Raw genomic sequence first — 20889 nt, 5'->3', positions numbered from 1 at the left:
TTGTTTTCTCATGCTCATAGACAACAGAATAAACAACTATAATTCATAATTATCTCAAATGTTATGTTTTTGTAAAATACAACAGAAAGCTAAATTAATATAAAGAATATAAGACACAATAGATAATTTCTGATGCTCATTTTGCCAGTTTGGAGCAAACCTGAGTCTTAAAATGTATTTTGCACTTTCCCCCCCTATTTTCTTGCCATTTACAATATTTTTCAATATAGAGATCTTCAAGTCAGGATTATAAAGAGTCTTCAGAAAGATTCCATTGGGTTATCGAAAATTTTTTTTAAATTTTTTTTTTTTTGGTACTGGGGATCGAACTCAGGACCTCATGCTTGCAAGGTAGGCAGAGTGCCACTGAGCTAAATCCCTGGCCCCTTCTTTTTGTTTTTTTTAATTCAAATTTGAATGTTTTGAGGTGGAGGAAGACCTTGCCAATTATTCTGTAATGGCTTAGGCAAGTTAGCACCTTTATCTGTTTGCCATTCAATTGATCCATGCTTTAAAAGGTAGTAGTGGCTGATTTTAGCATAGTATTATGCTGAGATCCTGTACAAGGGTAGAAGAGAGAAAAGAACTGGGAATTCTTACAACTTTTGTGTTACAACCTGTGAGGAGAAATATAAATGAAGAGACAATTCATTAATTTTAAAATCATCAGTTACTGACCTCATCACCCATGTGAGACTGAAATTCAAATTTCATTGGTGGACAGAATGCAGCAGGGTACATCTCCATGAATCTCTGCTTGTCACTCCTCGGTTCTAAATTGTCAACGGCATTCTCAATAATGTCTAAGCCTTCATGTCTGGAGGTTTCAAGGTTATACTCCGCAGAGAGATATGTCCTTAGGGCTCTGTTCAGGCTTGCATGGTACCCAAGATCACAGCACTTAAAAAACAGAAGAATACAATATAAAAAGTTAGGTGAAATTTGACCAAAGACCTAAATGTGAGACCTATAAAACTCTTAAAAGAAAACAAGTAAACCTTATGACACTGGATTATACACTGACTCCTTGGATGTGACATTAAAAGTATAGGAGACCAAAGGGTGAAAAAAATGAATACATTGGATTTAATCAAAATTGTTAACTTTCATGCTTTAAAAGACACTGTCAAGAAGTTGAAGATAAACCAAAGAATAAGAAACTGTCTTTTTCAAATCATATATCTGATAAGGAACTTATAGTAAGAGAATATGAAGAACTCTTATTAAGTCAATGATACAAAGACAAATGGCCCAATTAAAAGGGAGCAATGGCTCTGATTAGACATTTATCCAAAGAAGATATAAGTGGTCAACAAGCACATGAAAAGATGCTCAACATCATTTGTCACCAGGAAAAAGCAAATCAAACTCGCAATGAAATAGCACTTTAACTCGTTAGGACGGCTACAGTCAAAAATACAGGTAATAACAAGTGTTGGAGAGACTATGAGAAATTGGAACCCTCACATACTGCTGGTAGGGGTGTAAAATGATACAATCTCTTGGGAAAACAATCTGTAGTTCCCCAAAAGGTTAAATATACTGTTACCATGTGAATCAGGAAAACTACTTCTAGGTATATACCTGAGAGAAATTAAAACATTTCCTATACAAGAAGTTGTATATGAATGTTTATAAAGGCTTAATTCATAATAGCGCAAAAGCTAAAACAACCTAAATGTCCACCAACGAATGAACAGGTAAATGAAATATGGTGTAATCATGCAATGGAATATTATTCAGCCACAAAAAGGAATGAAGCACTTTGAATGTACTTTGAAAACCTTATACTATGTGAAAGAAGCTCATCATTAATGATCATATGTCATATGAGTTCATTTATATGAAATGCACAGAATAGGCAAATGTAAAGCAGCAGAAAATAGATTAGTGGTTGCCAAGGGCTAGAGGAAATGGAAGAATGGGGAGAGGGTTATGGAGGTGTGCAAGATTTCTTTTTGGGGTAATGAAAATGTTCTCCAATTGATAATGCAATGTGTAGACAACTCTGTGAATATACTAATTGCTAACTGTAGACTTTTAATGAATGAACAGTATGGTATGTGAATTATATCTGAAAAAAGCTGTTAAAATTTTAAAAAGCAAAGCAAATATTCAAAAATAAAAAAGTTTCATTCATGCAATAATGTGATTGTTACAATAATTTATTCAAATCCATGTACACTCATATATACAACTGAAATCTTTGGGTTTATATATTTTATTGAGGACGCAAGAATAATCTGTAATCTCTGCACAGCAAAGCAGGTTTGAATCTTTCAAAATGGTCCTGGAATGCTTCCTTATTGTCCCCAGAATAAAATCTTTAAATAAGAAATAATTACCAAAGTCCTTTTATTGTAAATAGCATTCTGTTTAGCATTCCAAGAAAAAAATAGTTTTGAGAGTCTTGAGTATCCATTACTTTTAATTTGTATTTATTTTTTTTTCATGTTGCACTTTAAGCAAATATGAGAAGTACATAGCTTTGGAAATTAGTTATAAATTACTGACAGAATTTTAAATTTAAAGAGAAAACAAGTGGTTTTAAATGGACAAAACCAAATCCTCTCCATGTTGTCCTAATGAAGTTCAATGAATTCAATTTGATGCAATTCAACTCATTAATTGGCTACGTGCCAGAGAACATGCTAGGCTCCAGGCACATTAAGATGGGAACACAGTAAAACACTTTCATCCTCCAGGAAACTGAACATAAGCTGTTCATTAATTTGCTTCTAGAATACTAGTAGAGGACACAGAAGCTACGCAGCCTTTGCACACGGGGTGTAACCTCCAGAGTGTGAACCATCAGGCTTGTACGGAGGTACACTTTCAGTCACTGAGTTGTCCTTAGAGATACCAAATGCCACCCTACCCTTTACCCTCCGAATTCAAATCATTAAATCTGGGAGTTTTATGTAAAGATATCTAGAGTCTTGCTATTAAAATTTTGTCTGTGGTTCTATAGATAGCAGCAATAGCAGCACAGGCAACTGTTAGAAAAGCAGAGTCTTGGGTCTTTGCCCCTGACCTGTGAATTCAGAATCAGAAGGTTAAAAAGGATCCACAGGGAATCACATGTACATTAAAAGTCTGAGACGCACTGCCCTAATAATGAAAGGGCCCTGAAACCCTGTCTTTCGGGGGTGCTATTTCCCTAAGCAGACAAGAGGACTTGGTTAAAGATTACTTGATTTTAAAAAATCAGAATGTAGCTATGACATCACAATGACAAATAGAAGCAAAATACAATTGTGAAATGCAGCGATCAGTCTCACCATTAACACATTTCCAGTGATATCAGCTGCACTGAAATATAGAGAATGATTCATTTTCAGTTAATTTAGAAATTCTAGTCACAAACAAAGCCCTCTTTCATTCCCATCGCTCCTCACAATACATAATGGTTCTATGTAGCAGTTTTGTACACATCAGAGGGACTGAAAAATTATTGTATCCTTCAATAATATTGCATTTTATAAAACACAAATTTATAAAGGAAACAGCCTCATTTCTTTGAGACGCACCAGTGCTTAAAACATCCTACTATTCCAAAAGAAGACAAATTCTACTTGATTAGAAGGAAGCAGATGAGAAAAGCTGCTTTATTTCAGGAATATCGATTCCCAATGGGACTCTATAAAAATGTGAAACTGAGAAGAGAGAAAAGCCGATTTTCTTCCTACAAAACTCCATTCTCTTACAACTTGAAGACAGAAAGAAAAACAGGAAGAATAAAAATAAGGAAATACAATTCCAACTACCAATTGACTTGAAGTGCTGAAAAATGCGTACTAAGTTTTCATTATTCCCAGATGCGTTCTTCACTCCAATGGCATCTAAATGTGGCATCCTGGGGGAAGAAATGCCAAGCTTGGAAAAGCGTCAGGGCCTGTTTCAATACCCCATGCACCTGATGGGTGCTGTCAGTCTGCAACCAGTGAAAGTGAAAGGCCTGATTTCCTAAGACTGCAGGGAGCCTACACCTTTGCCTGGTAACCTATCTGGCATCCTGCCCAGGTATCTTTTGGTCATGCACTGCTACACTTAGGAGTGTCTGTAGTGAAGTTTGATGGGCAGTTTCCTTCTCTGACTCCTGTGATGTTCATCAGTCTGTGAGGTCACTTACTTGGCATGCTTCTATTAATTCTGATATGCAGCATTTCCACACTCTAGGTTTTTCAAGCATCTTGAACTTTTTAGAAGCAAGAAATGGAGAACATTTCTTTTCTTCAATTTCTCTTGAGACAGCAAGGCTAGCCACAGAATTATCTTTTTTCTCTCCTAAATCGAAGCTGAAATGATGCTAAATATATTAAGATACAAGATATTTGGCTTAAAAGGTCCATAGTAATTCTATGGAGCTTATAAATTATTAAGGATATGAAAGGCCAGCTTGTGCACAAAGAGTTGAGTTATAACCCAAGTATATTTAATGATGAAAATACATAAAAACCAATAAAATATTTCATACAAACTAAGCAGTTTTATTCTAATGACTAAAAAGTCTAAGTGAATACATAAAATTATAGGTCAAAACCACAGGGGAAAGGTTTTTTTATAAAATATCCAAATGTGGGTTTTCTTTTTTTTAATATCCAAATGCTGGCAAGATAGATCTCACTAAATAAATCATGACAGTAGGGTAATTTCCTTAGGCAAAAGGGTTGCAAAGAGTATCAAAATGAAGATGAAATCCAAGCACTGAGGGCTGTGATAAATACTTCACCTTGTTCCAAACACTAAGAGATGGCTGAAGATTACATAGTGAGTACCATGTTACCTGTAAATGGACCACAGCTCTTCAGAGAGATTCTTTTTCATCTTGCATTAACTCCATGACATAAGATGCCCTAGTGAGGTAGAAGTTTCCTATCAGGATGGGAGTTACCACAATGGAACTGCACAGGAAAGAAATCTGACATTCAACTTTGCAGAATAGTAATAGTCAAGGTCATTTGCCAGGGCACTTGCAGAAGGGCCCAAAGGGCAGCCCAAGCTCCTGCGTGACTCCAGAATTAAGCAGCTGCCATGAGAATGGAAAGGGGAGGATAGGTTTTCCTTGTTCTGAAGAAGTATTCTATATTCACTTTTATACTCTAATCTGTCTGAGAGATCTGTGTGATCTTTATTCCAGAGTTCTATCTCTAGGTTTTACAAGCTTAGCTTTGACCATTCCAAAACCATGGACAGTGGATAAAGTCTCTTATTTTTAGTCTTTATAGTGCAACCCAAGCAAGCTGGGAATTGTAAAAAACAGACAGCTTCCACAGACCCACGAGTGGCTTTCAAAGGTCCAGAAGAAAGCAAGTGTAGAGCTTTTGCATAGTGGCTCAATGAAGACAGTGGATTTCTTCTGAATAAGTCTCTCTTTGTCCTTCACTGTTTTCCTCTCTAACCTAGAAGCTACAAACTCTAGAACTACAAACACATTTAGTGAAAGACAGGCATCTCACAGGTCTGAACCAGTTGTTTAAACTTCTACAGGCAACAGGCAGTTGTTTTCACGTCTGGGTTGCCAACACTCCACAGAGAGCCGGTGATTCAATTTTTGCTGCTACTTTAACAGCTGCAGATAAGCATTTGCAAAAATTGTTTTGAGTTTTCTTCTGAGTAATGAAAAGGTCAAAATGGCACATCTGTGTGATAGGAATAGATACAAAGAAGGAAACAGGAGAAGTGATGCTAAATATGTCTGAGTCAATGAATGTGCTGAATAGTCATTTATTGCCCGGTGCATCTCCTACTCATCAGAATAACTTTTTTCAGCCTCAACAGGGAGTAAAGAAAACAAACAAAGCAAGCTCAAGTATATACAGAACATACTGTAAGGTTATGGAGAAATTAAAGGATCAGAAGAATAGAATATTGAGGGAAAAGGACATTACTCTTTTACATAGAGCAGTTGAGGTGCAACATGACTGAGAAGATGGAATTAAGTCTTGCAAAGCTCTAGAAGAGAGTGTTTTAGGCAAAAAGTAGAAAGTCCCCCAACAACAAAAATCTTGGTAGTTATGTGGAACAGAAAGAAGGTTGGTGTACCTGAAACATGGCGACTGAGGGTACAGCTGTAGGAGCTGGAAGTGAGGGGCAGGTTGGCACATGTTCACAGAGGGTCTTGGTGAATAGTTTGGATTTAGTTCTAAGAATAACTAGAAGCCTTTGGAGAATTTTAAATGGGATTGTCATGTCTATTTTTTTAAACTATGGATGCTTGGGAAGAAAATGGATTTTTGGAAGGTATGAGCAAAAGAAATTGGGAGACAACTTAGGAAGGTATTGCAATGTGTTCAAGAGATGAAGAGGCTTTGTCTAGGAGACAGAGTGCAGGTAGTGAGAAGTGAAGGTCTGGGACATTTTGAGGGATTTCTGATGCATTCATATGTGGGGAGTGATAGAATTGAGGTTTTGGCTTGTGCAGCTGGGTGGAAAGTGGTGTCATTTTCTGAGGTATGAAAAATGGGAAGATCAAAGTTGTGTGTGTGGTGGGTGATAATAGTAGGGGTAAATGGATATAAAAAGTTGTATTTTAGGAGTCTGACACACAGAATAGGCCTATCAGATATCTAGTAAAGAGATGTCCAGTAAACAGTTGGATATAAAATCTGAAGTCATGAACATGACCAAGGTTGGTAATAAAAATGTAGGAGCCAAGGGATAAAGCAAAGGAACAAAGCAAAAGACAGAAGGCCAACGATCATCCTTTAGGAGACTTCCAACATTCCAAGAAAGACAAGCAAATACCGGGGAAAGAAAGAACAGTTTGTGCTGCAAGAGGAAAATAGGCAGGCATAATTTCCTTTAAGCAAAGCCCACAGCCAACTCCACTGGAAGGAACTTTAAATGCCAATGACTTCAATCATGCAACTCACTTCAATTTTTAAATACCCCTTCTATCATAATGGGTGAAAACATACCTGAATTAGTTTACATGATCACTACAATATCCTAACACATTTAACATGATCTCTCTATAATCTTCCTAATAAGACTTCAGGTCTAATGGGGGATACAGTATTACAAGTTGGCAAGTTTTCTTGCATAAATCTTAATACCACTGTATATGAGGAAAAGTCAAACTAATTAATAAAATTCTGAACTCCCAATAAGTTGCTTTTAATTAAATGCATGTCCCAAGAGGCAAAAAGACAAGGCTAAAAGCTTTAGCGCAGCTGATTAGTCTGAAATGATAAAATAAAGATGGCATGGGATATATGAAGCAATCTAATTTCAATCTAATTCTGCATAAACGGTCAATAAAACACATGTGACAGATATACCTATAAAGAAAATTGGCCAGAGTAGGGGATTATTCCCTGGCAACATTCCATTAATAGTAACAAAGATTTATCCTTCAAGCTCCAAAGTGACCTACAAACTTTCATAGGGAGAAATCTGAGACCATGATACTGTACTGAAAGGATGACAAATACTTTATTGGTACTTGGCAGGTGCTCTGGGACAAAGCATTGATAGACTTTATTGTTGAGGACTTTGTTTCTCTGAGTTCGTCTTGAAAATGCAGAACTGGACCAGATGAGGCTGCATTACCAGTGATGCAATCTTCATGTCAGTTGTTTTAAGAATTCCAATGTTACAGAGTGGTAAATTTGATTCTAGATCAGGTTTTTAGCATTAGGACTTGTAGTCTTTTCTAAGAATTTCTCTTACCAAATCACAGTTATTGGAAACTCAGTATTTGTTGCCTATGATTTTTCTTTTAGTTGTAATTATTCTGATTCTTACCTGATAAATTATAGGCTCTTTTGCATTTACTATTGGTGATAATAATGATTATACATATGAAACCTAATGGTTACAAACTAGAATCTATTTTCCTTTACATCTTTTTTGCTCCCATACCAATGAAACTTCCTTTGGCCAAAATATGCAACATTTTTGGGGGAGGGTACCGGGGATCGAACTCGGGTACTTGCGCCTGCACAGCAGGTGGCGAAACCACTGAGCTAAATCCCCGGCCCTATGCAACATATTTTTAAGAATTCATATTTATTCTTTAGAATGACATAATGAAAATCATTATTTATTATGAAATTAACTGTTCCACTTTCAACTTGATTCCAAAAGCTACTATCTACAAACGAAAATTTACTTAGGATTTGCTTTAGAGACAGGGGAGAAACTCTCTTAACAGTTTTTTGCGTTTGCGACACAGTGGCTTCACACTTGGTTTATTCCCTAAAGCAGGGTAAATAACCCATGGCCTCTGAGCCAAATTCATTCCATGGTCTGATTTGGTAAAGTTTGATTCTAACACAACTATCTTATTTCTTATAATCTATGCTGCTTTTGCACTAGAATTGAATATTTGTGACAGACACCATATGGCTCACAAACCTTCAAATATTTACTCTCTGGCTCGCTTCAGAAGTGTATAAATACTTGCTGGAAGTATAGGGACTGATGTCAATAGCCCTGTGAACACACTCAGCTAGTAGGTGCTAATATTCCTGTACATTTCTGCCTCAACAATTAATCTGTATATCGCTTCTTAGCCTTTTGGCTAAGATCAAGTGTAGTAACAATCTGTATATCGCTTCTTAGCCTTTTGGCTAAGATCAAGTGTAGTAACAATTAATCTGTATGCCTCCAAGAGATGCATATGCAATATTTGTGACACATTTATTTTAATTTTTTTTTTTGTGGTACTGGAAATTGAACCCAGTGTTTTTATACTAGTTATATCCCTAACCCCTTACATTTTTAATTTTGGGACAAGGTCTCACTAAATTACCTAGGTGGGACTTGAACTCGGAATCCTCTGCCTTAGCCTCCCAAAGTGCTGGGATTACGAGTGTGTGCCACTACACCTAGTGCATTTATATTTACAATAATTACAGTCTAATCAAATATTAAATAAATGTATAAAATAAGCATGAAGGGACACATAAGAGTAAATAAAATTGCCGGGGATTTAGCTCAGTGGTTTTGCCGCCTGCTGCGCAAGCGCAAGGACCCAAGTTCGATCCCCGGTACCAAAAAAAAAAAAAAAAGAAAAAGAAAATCCTAAAATTATTAAAAGAAAACATGTAATTTTAAAGGGGGGGCCAGGGGTTTACTCAGTGGTGCCGCTGCCTGCAGCGCAAGAGTAAATAAAATTGCTATGAATGAAGCAAAGGAGTGATAACTGTGTAAGATTGTGAAAACATGGTAAATATTAGGAATATTGTCTCTTACATAAAATAGCTCAAAACTAGAAATCATAGCTAATACACAATGGAAGTGATTTGTGTAAAGGAAGACTACTCAGAACTCTGTATAAGAAGATAATATAAACAGATTGGTAAGTACATAGGTAGGCTTTATGTAGGTTAAGAATATTTAAGGTATTCTATTGTCATTTTTATAACTTCCTATTAAAATATAAAGTATGCTATGCATACAGAAAAGAACAAAACATATATCCTCCCTTCAAAAAGATAAAATGTAACTTAGGAGAGAGGAATCAGTCACATCAGGTTACGTCAGAAATTTTAGTATTTCTATTGGTGAGTTAAACAGGTGTTGTTATATGCCTATATAAGATGTGGAAACATCATCATCTGTGATATGTTCTATTGTACAGTGGTAAACTTGAATTCAGCAAGCCCTTATTTATAGAGTTCATTTTGTAGGAAATACAAAGAGGATAGAGAAACAGGATATATAAATGACACAACAAAGAGATAATCAGACAAATCCAGAAGCTGGAGCATTCTGAGGAACAACCAGCTATGATACATATTTTGGGGCCAGATATGGGAATAAGTTATGATTATTAGATGAAAGGTCTATTGAGATAGCAAGATGGGTAGAATGTAGGTTACAGAGCTGTCTGTAAAATGTGATTATATACTGTCATTCTGGTCTAAAACTGTATATGGGGGGGGCACAGAGAAAGTCTAGGTTTTGTCAATGATGACCTCAGATGTTAAGAATGTGCTCACTTTATTTTGGCTGGTAGTATTTTTAGTTTTCTACAACACACATGTACTGCTTATATAATAATAAATGAATAGTTTTAAAATATATGTTCTATGGAAATTTGTGACTTCTTTGTGATAGCAGCAGATCCACTCACGATGGTCCATCACAGCAAATTTGTTAGGGAAGAGAGAGCTACTGACAGGAGTAGAAGGAGAGTAGAAAGAGAGAGGGGGAGACTGGAGGTTGATGTAAGGAGATCTCAACTTAAATTCAGTGACTTTTATGATTCTTTATAATGCTTTGGTTTAATGAAGATACATTTACTACCTTTTATGTCATTTCTCATACTAAATGCTCTGCATTCAAAATGTCTTGACTTTTCTCACCGGAGGGATACAAATTCTCATTATTATTACATAGCTCAGGACAAAATGCCTTGTGTCAAATAAACCCATGGAGCATAAAGGAGTCTAAAGTACCTTTGCATAATAATCAATCAGTTTATTTTCAGAACGAAGGGTCAAGCTTAATGGTTTTTAGGATCAACACTAAACATGCAAATTGGATTCCTACAAAACAAATAGCCATTTTAGAATGTATATATTCACATGCTGATTTCCTTAAAAGTGAATCAAGGAACAGATAAACTATTTTTACTAAGAGAATACTAAATTTCAGTTGACTATAATAGCAAACTAATTTCATATCATTTCTTTCAAAGTTCATGTTTAGGGTGCATTATTTGAGAATTATTCACATTTTAAATTTAAGTTTGATTTTTTTTTTTTGGTACCAGGGATCGAACTTGGGACCTTGCACTTGTGAGCAGGCAGTGGAACCACTGAGCTAAATCCCTGGCAAAAATCTTAAGCTTGAAGCCTACCACTTATTGTTATTGTTACCTTAGGGAAGTTATGTAGCTTGGCTAAGCCTTAATTTTTATTTTTTATTTTAGTTATTTTAAAATCTATAAGTTAGAAAAAAAGTTTTTATTTCATAGGGTTATGATGATTAGATGCGATTATGCTAACAAACCTGCCAGTCACATAGTAAGAGATCAGTAACTCTCCATGATAATGATGGAGATTTTCATAATCCTGATATACTATTCTTGTCCTGTACATTTCAAGAATATTACAGGTGCTCCTCTGCATCTCCCCACAGGTGTCCTGTACTTACCTAAATCTTACTAGATGTAACAGAACTAACTGCCTCACCCTTCAACATCTCGGTCAATGGCACCATCACTAGCCTAGGAGTCCTCTGTTAGGACCTGAATCTTAGTCTATCTTTGTTTTCACGCCTATATCAAATTTCTATCAGCTGTATCTTCAATATATTTTGCATTCTATTACTTTTTACAGGTCTGTTACTGTCATACCAGTCCAAGCCAGCATCATCTTTAGGCTGAGAAACTGCACAACAACCCTCTTGATATAGCTCTTTGTGTTCATGACTGACTTCCACTCAGCTGCCAGTCTTTACAATGTCAATCAGGCAGTGCCACTTCCCTGCTCAAAACTCCTCAGAGGTTTTCTATCACACTTAGAACAAACCCAAACCATCTCACTGTCCAAAAGACCCTAAGTGATCAGTGTTCTGTGGACTTCTCTCAATCTTTCCCTCCTTACTCAGCTCCAGCCTGACTGGTCTTTGGTATCTGGTGAACATAGTGAGCTTGTAGAACACACCCCTATCCGGCCAATGCACCTCTGCCTTCAGAATGTACCCTGTGTGAGAGGGTAGCCCTCTCCCTACAGGGAACACACCTCTGCTTCCACAGCTCTTGCCTGCTAGTACCCCCATATGTGGGTTCCTTCCCCAAGTGGCCATGCAGCTCCCCTGCTAACTTCTCTGGTCAAATATCAGGCTTTCCTTGACCATCCATCAAAAGCACACCCCCATAGGTCTGTTATATTTTCCTTCATGGTAATGTCACTACTTATTTACATATGTGTAAATTTCTTTATAGTCTGTTCGCCAACACATCCGTACACTCCATGACAGTGAGGACTTTGTTTTAGTCATTGGTGTATCCCCATTGTCAAGAATAATGCTTGGCAAAAACAGATATATGGATCAGTCAGACAGAATGGAGCATTCAACAGAACAGAGGACACAGAAACAACCACAGCCATGTTCAACCATCTGATCTTTGATAAAAGGATCAAAAACATATGCTGGGGGAAAGACAAGTTCTTTAACAAATGGTGCCAGGAAAACTGATTAACCAAATGCAGAACAACGAATATAGACCATACTTCTCAACATATACTAAAAAACTCCAAATAGATTGAAGATCTAGACATTAAAACAGAAACAATGACTCTATGGAAGATAAAACAGGTAAAACTCTTGGAGACATAGTCATAGACAAAGACTTTCTGAACAGAACTCCAAATGCACAAGAAATAACATCAAGAATTAACAAATGGGATTGTATCAAACTAAACAGGTTTTGCACAGCAAAGGAAACAACCAAGAGTGATGAGACAACCTAGAGAATGGGAAAAATTTTTTACCAGGTACTCTTTACATAGAGGAGTAATATCTAGAATATATAAAGAACTCAAAAAATTATACTTCCCCCAATAAAAAACTCAACCAAAAAATTGCCAAGTAAAATGAATAAATACTTCTCAGAAGAAGTACAAATTTCCAATAAGTACCTAAAAAAATGTTCAGCATCTTTGGCCATGAAAGAAGTGCAAATCAAAACAACACTGAGTTTCTTTCCTACCCTAGAAAGAATGGTTATCATCACAAACTCAAACAACCAGAAATGCTGGTGAGGATGTGGGTAAAAAGGAACCTTGCTACATTGTTGATGGGAATGAAAATTAGTACGACCAATATGGAAATCAATATAGAGAGCCCTCAAAAATTTAAAAATAGAAATGCCATTTGGCCCAGTTATACCTCTTCTGGGTATCTTCCCAGAAGATTTAAACACATCATATTACAGTGATCATGAATATTCATGTTTACAGTAGCACAACTCACAATAGTTAAATCTTGGAAGTAAACCATATGATCATCAACAGATCAATAAAAAAATTTTTTTAAAATGTGTTATTTATATACAATAGAGTACTTCTCAGTCATAAAGAAAAATAAATCTGAGTCATATGTAGGAAAATGGATGCACCTTAAGGCCATAATGTTAAGGGAAATAAATCACACATAGAAGGTCAAATATTGCATGGTTTCTTGTATAAGAGTTAGGAAATAGGGAGGTAGACCTTTTATAGATAGGAGGGGGAAGGTAAGTAAAAAAGACTAAGATGAGATAAGTATATGTATCAACTTCCCATAATGAATATATTCATTATGTATTGCAAACTTGTACTAATAAAAAACAGTGCTTGATACCTTGTAGGTATTAAAGAAACACATGCAGTTTTTACATCCTTTTTTTTTTTTGTTTGTTCGTTTGTTTTGTTGGTACCAGGGATCTAACTTGGGTCCTTGTGCTTGAACAGCTGGCGGCGAAACCACTGAGCTAAATCCCCGGTCACATGGAGTTTTTAACACATAGAGTTTTCCTTGTGCAAATACTGGCTTAGCCAACTATTCCAAGCACTAAAGTAAGTTCTAAATCAAAACAAGTATGTAGAGAAGTTACATAGAACTAATTCTTTATATATTCTATATGCTTTGTAGAAGCCTTATAGCTCCAAGTTTCAAAACAGCAGTCACAAAATTTTTTATTTTATTCAGGAAACTTAGTAGAATATTTTATTCAGAAAATCAATGGGCAGTCCTACAGAAAAATTCCTTTTATTTCACCATAGTGCCAGAAGAAATGAGTTCTAAAAACAACAAAAAAAGGTTTCTGCATATGAAACAATCTAGTGATAGTGACTTGGTTGAAATATTTGTAACAAATGAAAACAGGAAAAAAAAGTTTTCCCTGGTTTAATTTATTACTGCATGGTCTGTACAAAGAAATTATGCTATGAGATAAACTTGTTTCGAGTTTAAAATAAAAGAAAAAAACACATCAAGGGTGTAGTGAGCTTAAAAATAATTCCCTCTCTCATTCTTTTGTAGAAATCCCAAACTGTAGCTCTAATTTAAACAGCTAAATACATGAGACAAATTCACCATAAAATAATTGCTTTAACCTACTGTATGTTTAAATTATTACAGCTACTATGAGTCATAAAAAATAATTTTACAATATCACAGAACTGTTGGATCCAATAATACAAAGCAGAATATAAATAAATTTCCACCAGATTACACTCAGAATTTGTATCCCTTTATCTGTGCTTTTCTTTCTTTTTTTTTTTTTTGGTACTGGGGATTGAACTCGGGTCCTTCCACTTGCGCAGCAGGCGGTGAAGCCACTGAGCTAAATCCCCAGCCCTATCTGTGCTTTTCTTATGGTACTTAGGGCTTTTTAGTAAACACAATGTAATTGTGAATATATATTTGGAGAATTCTAAATGCATGCTGCTTTTTATATCATATCCTAGCAAAAAAGGAGACTTAGATAAATCTATAAAAGTGGACAATGTGGATTCTTATTTTGCTTCACTGTATTTATCAGAACTATAATAAAGCGATCATTTGTATGGCCATTGCTTAGTACCTGTCTTTCTTCTCTGCTTTAAATTCCAGAGGGCAAGGATTGAATGTGGCTTCATAGAACCTCAGCATCTCTCAAAGGTGAGGCCCAATAAACATATCTGAATCAGTGAACATAGGGCTATAGCACTCCAGATCAAGCCACCTTTCTGGATCAGTTTACCAGGCATTCCCATCTTGAACCCAACAATTTATTTTTCACTAATTTTAATGTGCACATGTTTTCACATTCATAGTGGGTGTCAACTTTCTGGTTTGTCTAGGATGCACTGAGTGAGGAAGAATGGTCTCAGCCTACATATAAAATCTATTATACAGTTAAATTATGTAAGTAACAAAACTTCCTTTAATTAATTAATTAATTATTTTTTTTTTGGTGCTGGGGATTGAACTTGGGACCTTGCGCTTGCAAGGCAGGGCACTGGAACCACTGAGCTACATCCCCAACCCGAAACCCCCTTTATTTTAAAATATGTAAGGAGCCGGGGATGTAGCTCTGTAGCACCATGCCTGACTGGCAAGCACAAGGTCCTGAGTTCAATCCCCAGTACAAAAAAAAAAAATGTATATACATATATATATGTATTTTATTACAACATTTCTAGTACTAGTGATGTTGTTGTATATGTAATTATAATGACAAGAGCAAAAAAAGGTTTGACATTTTTGTACTATTTTAACTTCTTAAATTATTTTACAAAATAATACAACAAGCCCAAGTTTAATAATAAGAAAACTTACATGTCTGCCTAAAAACAATAAACACCTATCTTCACAGGCACACACATGTGTAGGTAGGTTAAAATACTATTATGGATAATTGCTGAGTTTTACTCGCCAAACTTGCACAAGCGCATGTAACGTCTGCAAAACTCTGGGCAGGTGGGTGTACAGGCAGAATTAGCACCGATCTGCGCCCTTTGCCTCCTATGCAGACCATGCTGAGGACAGGCAATCAAGTCATGAAAAATACTGCTCAAAACCACATAAAGTTAAAAGTTTACAATCCTGTGGCACTGCAAAACTAGCTGTCCAGAGTAGCAAGTGGCCCACAGGCTACGGATTGAACCTTTGATCTAAGTATCATGCACAGTTGAATTCGAAGTATTTTTTTCTGAGTATTACATTACATAAAATTATTTTAATAAATGATGTTGATTTCCAATTAGTAAAGTATAGTTATTGTTAATTCCATCTTAATATAGAAAATACAAAAGCTTCAAGTACTTACATCAATTAAATCTGAAAGATCATGAATATAATACTTGAAAACCGAGGCATTGGTTGCTTCAAGTGTTAGGAGATATTCATTACGTGCCTTAATGGATTTTAGCTTATTTTCCGAATACTTAGCTTGTCTCTGGAAATGAAGAAGATCCAGGCATAGAAAAAGACAGTAAAATCATTTAAAAATAAGACAGAGAAACATACATGAGTTTTTATTAATCTAAGCAATTTACTCCACATATACAAATGACCCCTGAAGTCCTCTGTGAAAAGTATATTTTAAACTGATTTAAATAACAAACTAAAATTACACAGCTATGGGGAATAAGAACAATGTAGTTGGGCTTCAGGCCCATTTACAATGAAATCTTTTTGTTAATATTCAAGTTCTCCACATTTGTACTGAATACTTGGCATTCACCAGTAAATGATGGCCAGCTGTTACTACATGATTTTTATGTGTCTTAAGCATTTTTCATTCCCATGGGGGGAAGTGGATGTCTTTCCACAATAATTTACAATGTGTGTCTATCAGCTGTTGCATATGTTCTTAGTTCGGTACTGCCTCTGCAAATGAGGGCAGAAGGGTTCTGCAATATATTTTTACTTACCTTTTCTTTCATTTTTTCAATTTTCTTTACAGAGCTGCGTCGCTGGTGTCTCTCTTCCAGTCTAATGTGGAAGACTGGGTCTCCAGATCTTCCAATTTGCTTCTCTTCTTGTTTCTCAGCCTCTTTCAGCTTGCTCTCTGCACTGATGCTCTCTGCATGATACATATGGTATGTCTTCATCACCTGTGAAAAAGTGACCCAAATTGTTAAAAGATGTCTGCCTGTAACTTATACAGTGAATGGGAACCATTATATGACACATGTGTTAAAAATATTACCTTCTAACTGGCAAAGGAAAGTCAGATTGTTGATAAAACAATGAATTACGGCCTATTGCTTCTGCATAAACCAAACAAATATGCAAATTCACCTGCCAGGAAAAGGCACTTAGGGGATAGGCTTTGATGAAAAAATGATTTACTGAGTCCTATCCATACTTTTCACTGTACTTAAAAAGTTCTCTTAAGCTTAAAAGTGTTTCTCTAAAATCTCCTCTGCATTATTAATTTGTTGTCTAAACCATTTATTCATTCCTAAGTGTTGGCCCAACCAAAATTCCAACTGAGTACAGTTCTTACTAATGGAAATTTATTACACAAAAGCTACTTGTCAAAATACCAAATGTAAATATTAAGGTTTATATATAGTTTTAGTTTCTAAAAAAACTGCTTTTCTGACCTCAAAGTAATACTTTATATCCAAGTAGAAAACATATGATACAAAAAGGAAATAAAGAAAATAAAAAATAAGTGAACACCACTGTTAAGATTTGGTATATAGCCTTCCAGTCTTTTTCCTATGAAAATACACAACGCGCACACACACACACACACACACACACACACACACTTCATTTTATAAAATGCCATATATTTATCCCTTTAAAAAAACTAGTATCCTCCTGTATACATAATTTTAATGATTCTTTTCATTTAGTATTTTAGAACATTTCCCAGTATTACTAAATATTCCTATAAAATATAATTTGAATGCTTTATAATATTTCTTAATATGATTTGCCATAATTACTTAGCCAACTCCATATTGTTAAACATTTTAGGGCTATTCCATTGTTTTGCTTTATAATTAAGCAGTGTTGAAGCCATTCATATATATCCTATCTTCTTTCTCTTCTTGGAAATGATGTATTTAATTGCTGTTTTGGTAAAATTTAGGAATATATGGAACATAACATTTTGTATTATATATTTCGATGTATATTGTAAACATATATAGTGAATTCTCAGTTTTTAAAAAAACTGGTCATAGTATTGTTACAAAAATGTTTATACACAAAATTGTGTCATATTTCCTAGGATAAATTTCCAGAATTTCAATTTCAGGCTTACAGAATACAACTTTTTTTAGGCTTTGAAATACACTACCAATTTTACACTCTGCTAATTAAAAACAAAACCAAATCAAATTGATCTGTAGAGTTATCTCTTAATGTACTCCTGATAACATACATACTTTGTATCTTCTCAAATAAGGAATAAAGATACTGAATACTTACTTTTATAGTAATAGCTACATATAACTTTTATGTTCTTTTGTACAGAAGAATAACAGTCACAGATTTTCAGAATTTTACCTGACAATCACAGTTTTCCAATAAAATTCCAATGTGCTGTTATCTATGGAGTCAGTCATCAGGGAAAATTTTGAAACTTGTGTGTTTTGTGCACAATTATACTACTTAAAGGAAATAACATACATAGGCGTGATACTCCAGTGCAACTGATGTATCAATGAAGACACTAGAACTTGGTGCCCAGTGCTAAATGTCAGGGTGCTGGCCTTTTCTCATATATGATGTCAAACGCTCATCCACAGAAGAAAGATTTTTATTTCATTTGCAAATACCCAAAAGTTATTCAGACTCAGTTTTATAACTAAGGTATAGTTGTTGAGATTATGGTAATGTTTTTTGTAATTAAAATTTATTTTTCTCATTTCAAAGGTAAATTTTAAAATAGTTTGGAAGCATGACCGGAATGAATGTATTAATTAAGTTAAATCATATAAGCTGTTATTTCTGCAGGTTATTAAAAAAGGTAGAAAACATTATTTCAGTCCAGTGACCTTTTAAAGATAATTACTTTGAAGGGTAAAGCATGGGACTAGTGAAGATCCTTTACTATTTTCATAAAATCTGATAATGTCATTTCTTAAAAATACAAAGAAAGTACTGACCAAGAACAAACTAAGGGCTAAACTACAAAGCAGTGGAAGCTTTTTCTGAGCTATGTGTCACTGGAAAGCTACCTGTTTTTAGTAATTATTGAACCTATGGGGGAAGTTTGGTTGGCAACTCCAGTTTAAAAGAAAAATAAAATAGCACTAGGAAGCAGCTGGGCAGCTAGGGAATGAGAAGGGAGTCACCTTGCAGCTGGGCAAACAGCAGGGTCAATGAAGCTACTATACAACTTGCATTGCCAGGCTTGGCTCTGTTTATGTTCCCTGCCTGAACTAAACCACATACCATTTAGGACCTGGTTCAGTTATATCTTAAAATGAGAAGTTGAAGAAACCCAAACACACACCCAGGCCCCACTCACAGAGGTGCTTAGCTGCTAGCATTCTTCTTGCTAATAGCCAGGAAGGCAGAAAGCTGACTTCCATCACACATGGATGCAAAATATATGCCACACAGCCCTGGATTTGTGAGAAATATTTCTTTTTTATACATCACAAAGAAAAGCCCTGTCTTCCTGACTCTTGTTTTACTTGGATACTGAGGATTAGTGTAAGAAGGCAGTATGTACAAGCAAAGCCACAGAATAAGAGAAGTATACCAAGCTGACTGCCAGCATGGTATTTCTTATTAAGTAGTCTGTATTAAAAGGAAAACATTTGAGTTTGAACACTCACATGAAAAGGATTTAAATTTCTCACAACAAAGGAGTTCAGCAGAACAGTGGAAGATTTTCTATTTAGTTTACTAGTAACTTCCAGAGAATAAATTTCTTTGTTCAGTTTTCCAGTTTGATTTAGAATTTCAACTCTTCTTTCAAATGTTAACAGTTACAATAAATGAATTTTAAAACTTGGAGAGAAAAATTCTGAAAGTTTTTTGAAAATTCTAATTGAAGATACTGATTACAAGTACAAATTGCATTATTAAAATGTATGCTGTTGACAGATGTCAAATGTCTTTTGTATTTAAAATAAGTTTTCTTTTTTTTCAGAGAAGAAAAAAGCTTATATTTATAAAGGTGCAACTTGATTATATACTACAAAATAATAGCTTCTTCCTTAGGGTAATGCAAACACAAGTCTTTACCTACCAAATAGCACGATAGACATAGAGCTACTTATGTGTAGTGAGTAGTGTATTTTACCATTTTAATTCTTCTCTACTAAAATTTCATTCGCCATTTAAATGATAAATTTATCTTTCCTCAATTGCAGGAAAAATATAGTCAAGTAGAAAGTGACCTATATGGATTTCTTTGTAAGACTGGGAAATCCTATATAATCACTTTTGCAGAGAAGCTGTTGATATATTTTTTTTCTTACTGAAAGGGCCATGTCATGTACCACTGATATGGTACCATTGACACCACTATTGTACTTTAAATAAAAATAATGAAAATATCAACAGTAAATTTCAATGCTTAGTGTTTAAAAAAGTATTATGAATCTAAGATATGTGTTAGGGAAGCTCAGTGGAGTCAGTTCCTACTTTTTGACTTTTAGTTTAGAAATTAGAAGATACAGATCACAGGAAATGGATATATAATCACTAAGTGTGAAGAAATTATTTAATGCCTCTGCTTACCTTATGAGGTTACTGTGGATACTAAATTGTGTGTCCACAATTGTTTAACTTAAAATTTACTGCATATTTACTTTATGTGTATATATATCTATGTATCTATATATGGTATATGCATACACAGACACACACACATTATGCCTACTATGCACTAGATATTGCACTAGGCACTTACAAATAACTTATTTAATCTTTGTGAGGTAGGTGCCTTTATTTTCCCATTACAGAGATGAGAAAACTGAAGCATAAAGAAGTTAATAACTGGCTCAAGGACACACAGCTGTTACCTGGCAGAACAATGGTTGGAACCCAGAGAGTCTGGCTCCAGATCAGGTGTTCTGGACTGCTGTGCTAAAAATTTTGGAAGTTTGAGGCATTATACAATTGGAAGGGCTCTTTACCTAGGGAATATAATTACTCTTGGCATAAGAGGAAAAGAGAAAATAAAAGATAATTATTTATTCAACATTTGCTTGGTGTTTATTGTCTATAAGGCACTGATGAGCACTTTTTTAAAAAAACAACAAGAAAAAAACCTTATTTACCATCTTGTAACAGTTTAAAGTTTTGGAAACTGAAATACAGGCCTTAGATATTTTGGTGGGCACTGATGAAGGATGAAAGCATTTAAGCTGCAAAAACGGTATCAGCAATGGTATAGTGGGAATGGAGAACAGGGGCTCACACAGGTGAGGTGGGTGTGAGCAGACCAAGATGGCAGAGAAAGGGTTCAGAGCAGAGCTTGGA

The 20889-nt window shown here is 35.2% G+C and overlaps 1 protein-coding gene and 1 pseudogene across 7 annotated transcripts in view; one reads left to right on the top strand and one right to left on the bottom strand.

Annotated features, from left to right (window-relative positions):
- The window catches only part of Srgap1 (SLIT-ROBO Rho GTPase activating protein 1), a 308189-nt gene that overhangs the window by 85364 nt on the left and 201936 nt on the right, over window positions 1–20889 (bottom strand). For all 7 annotated transcript variants that reach the window (XM_004861126.4, XM_004861127.4, XM_013078301.3 and 4 more), the window contains 3 exons: window positions 16362–16544; window positions 15755–15883; window positions 679–900 (listed from right to left, as the gene is read on the bottom strand). In XM_004861126.4, the coding sequence (XP_004861183.1) occupies window positions 679–900; window positions 15755–15883; window positions 16362–16544 (534 nt within the window). The remainder of the gene's footprint in view (window positions 1–678; window positions 901–15754; window positions 15884–16361; window positions 16545–20889) is intronic.
- Window positions 8557–8721, top strand: LOC147823727 (U2 spliceosomal RNA; annotated as a pseudogene).

The sequence above is a fragment of the Heterocephalus glaber genome, unplaced genomic scaffold, assembly GCF_053883595.1.
Source record: "Heterocephalus glaber isolate CG9 unplaced genomic scaffold, H.glaber_assembly_v1.0 deba00001569, whole genome shotgun sequence".
In the NCBI taxonomy this organism is placed as follows: Eukaryota; Metazoa; Chordata; class Mammalia; order Rodentia; family Bathyergidae; genus Heterocephalus; species Heterocephalus glaber.
The sequence above is the reverse complement of the archived record's forward strand: the minus strand, read 5'-3'. Positions and strand labels throughout refer to the sequence as shown.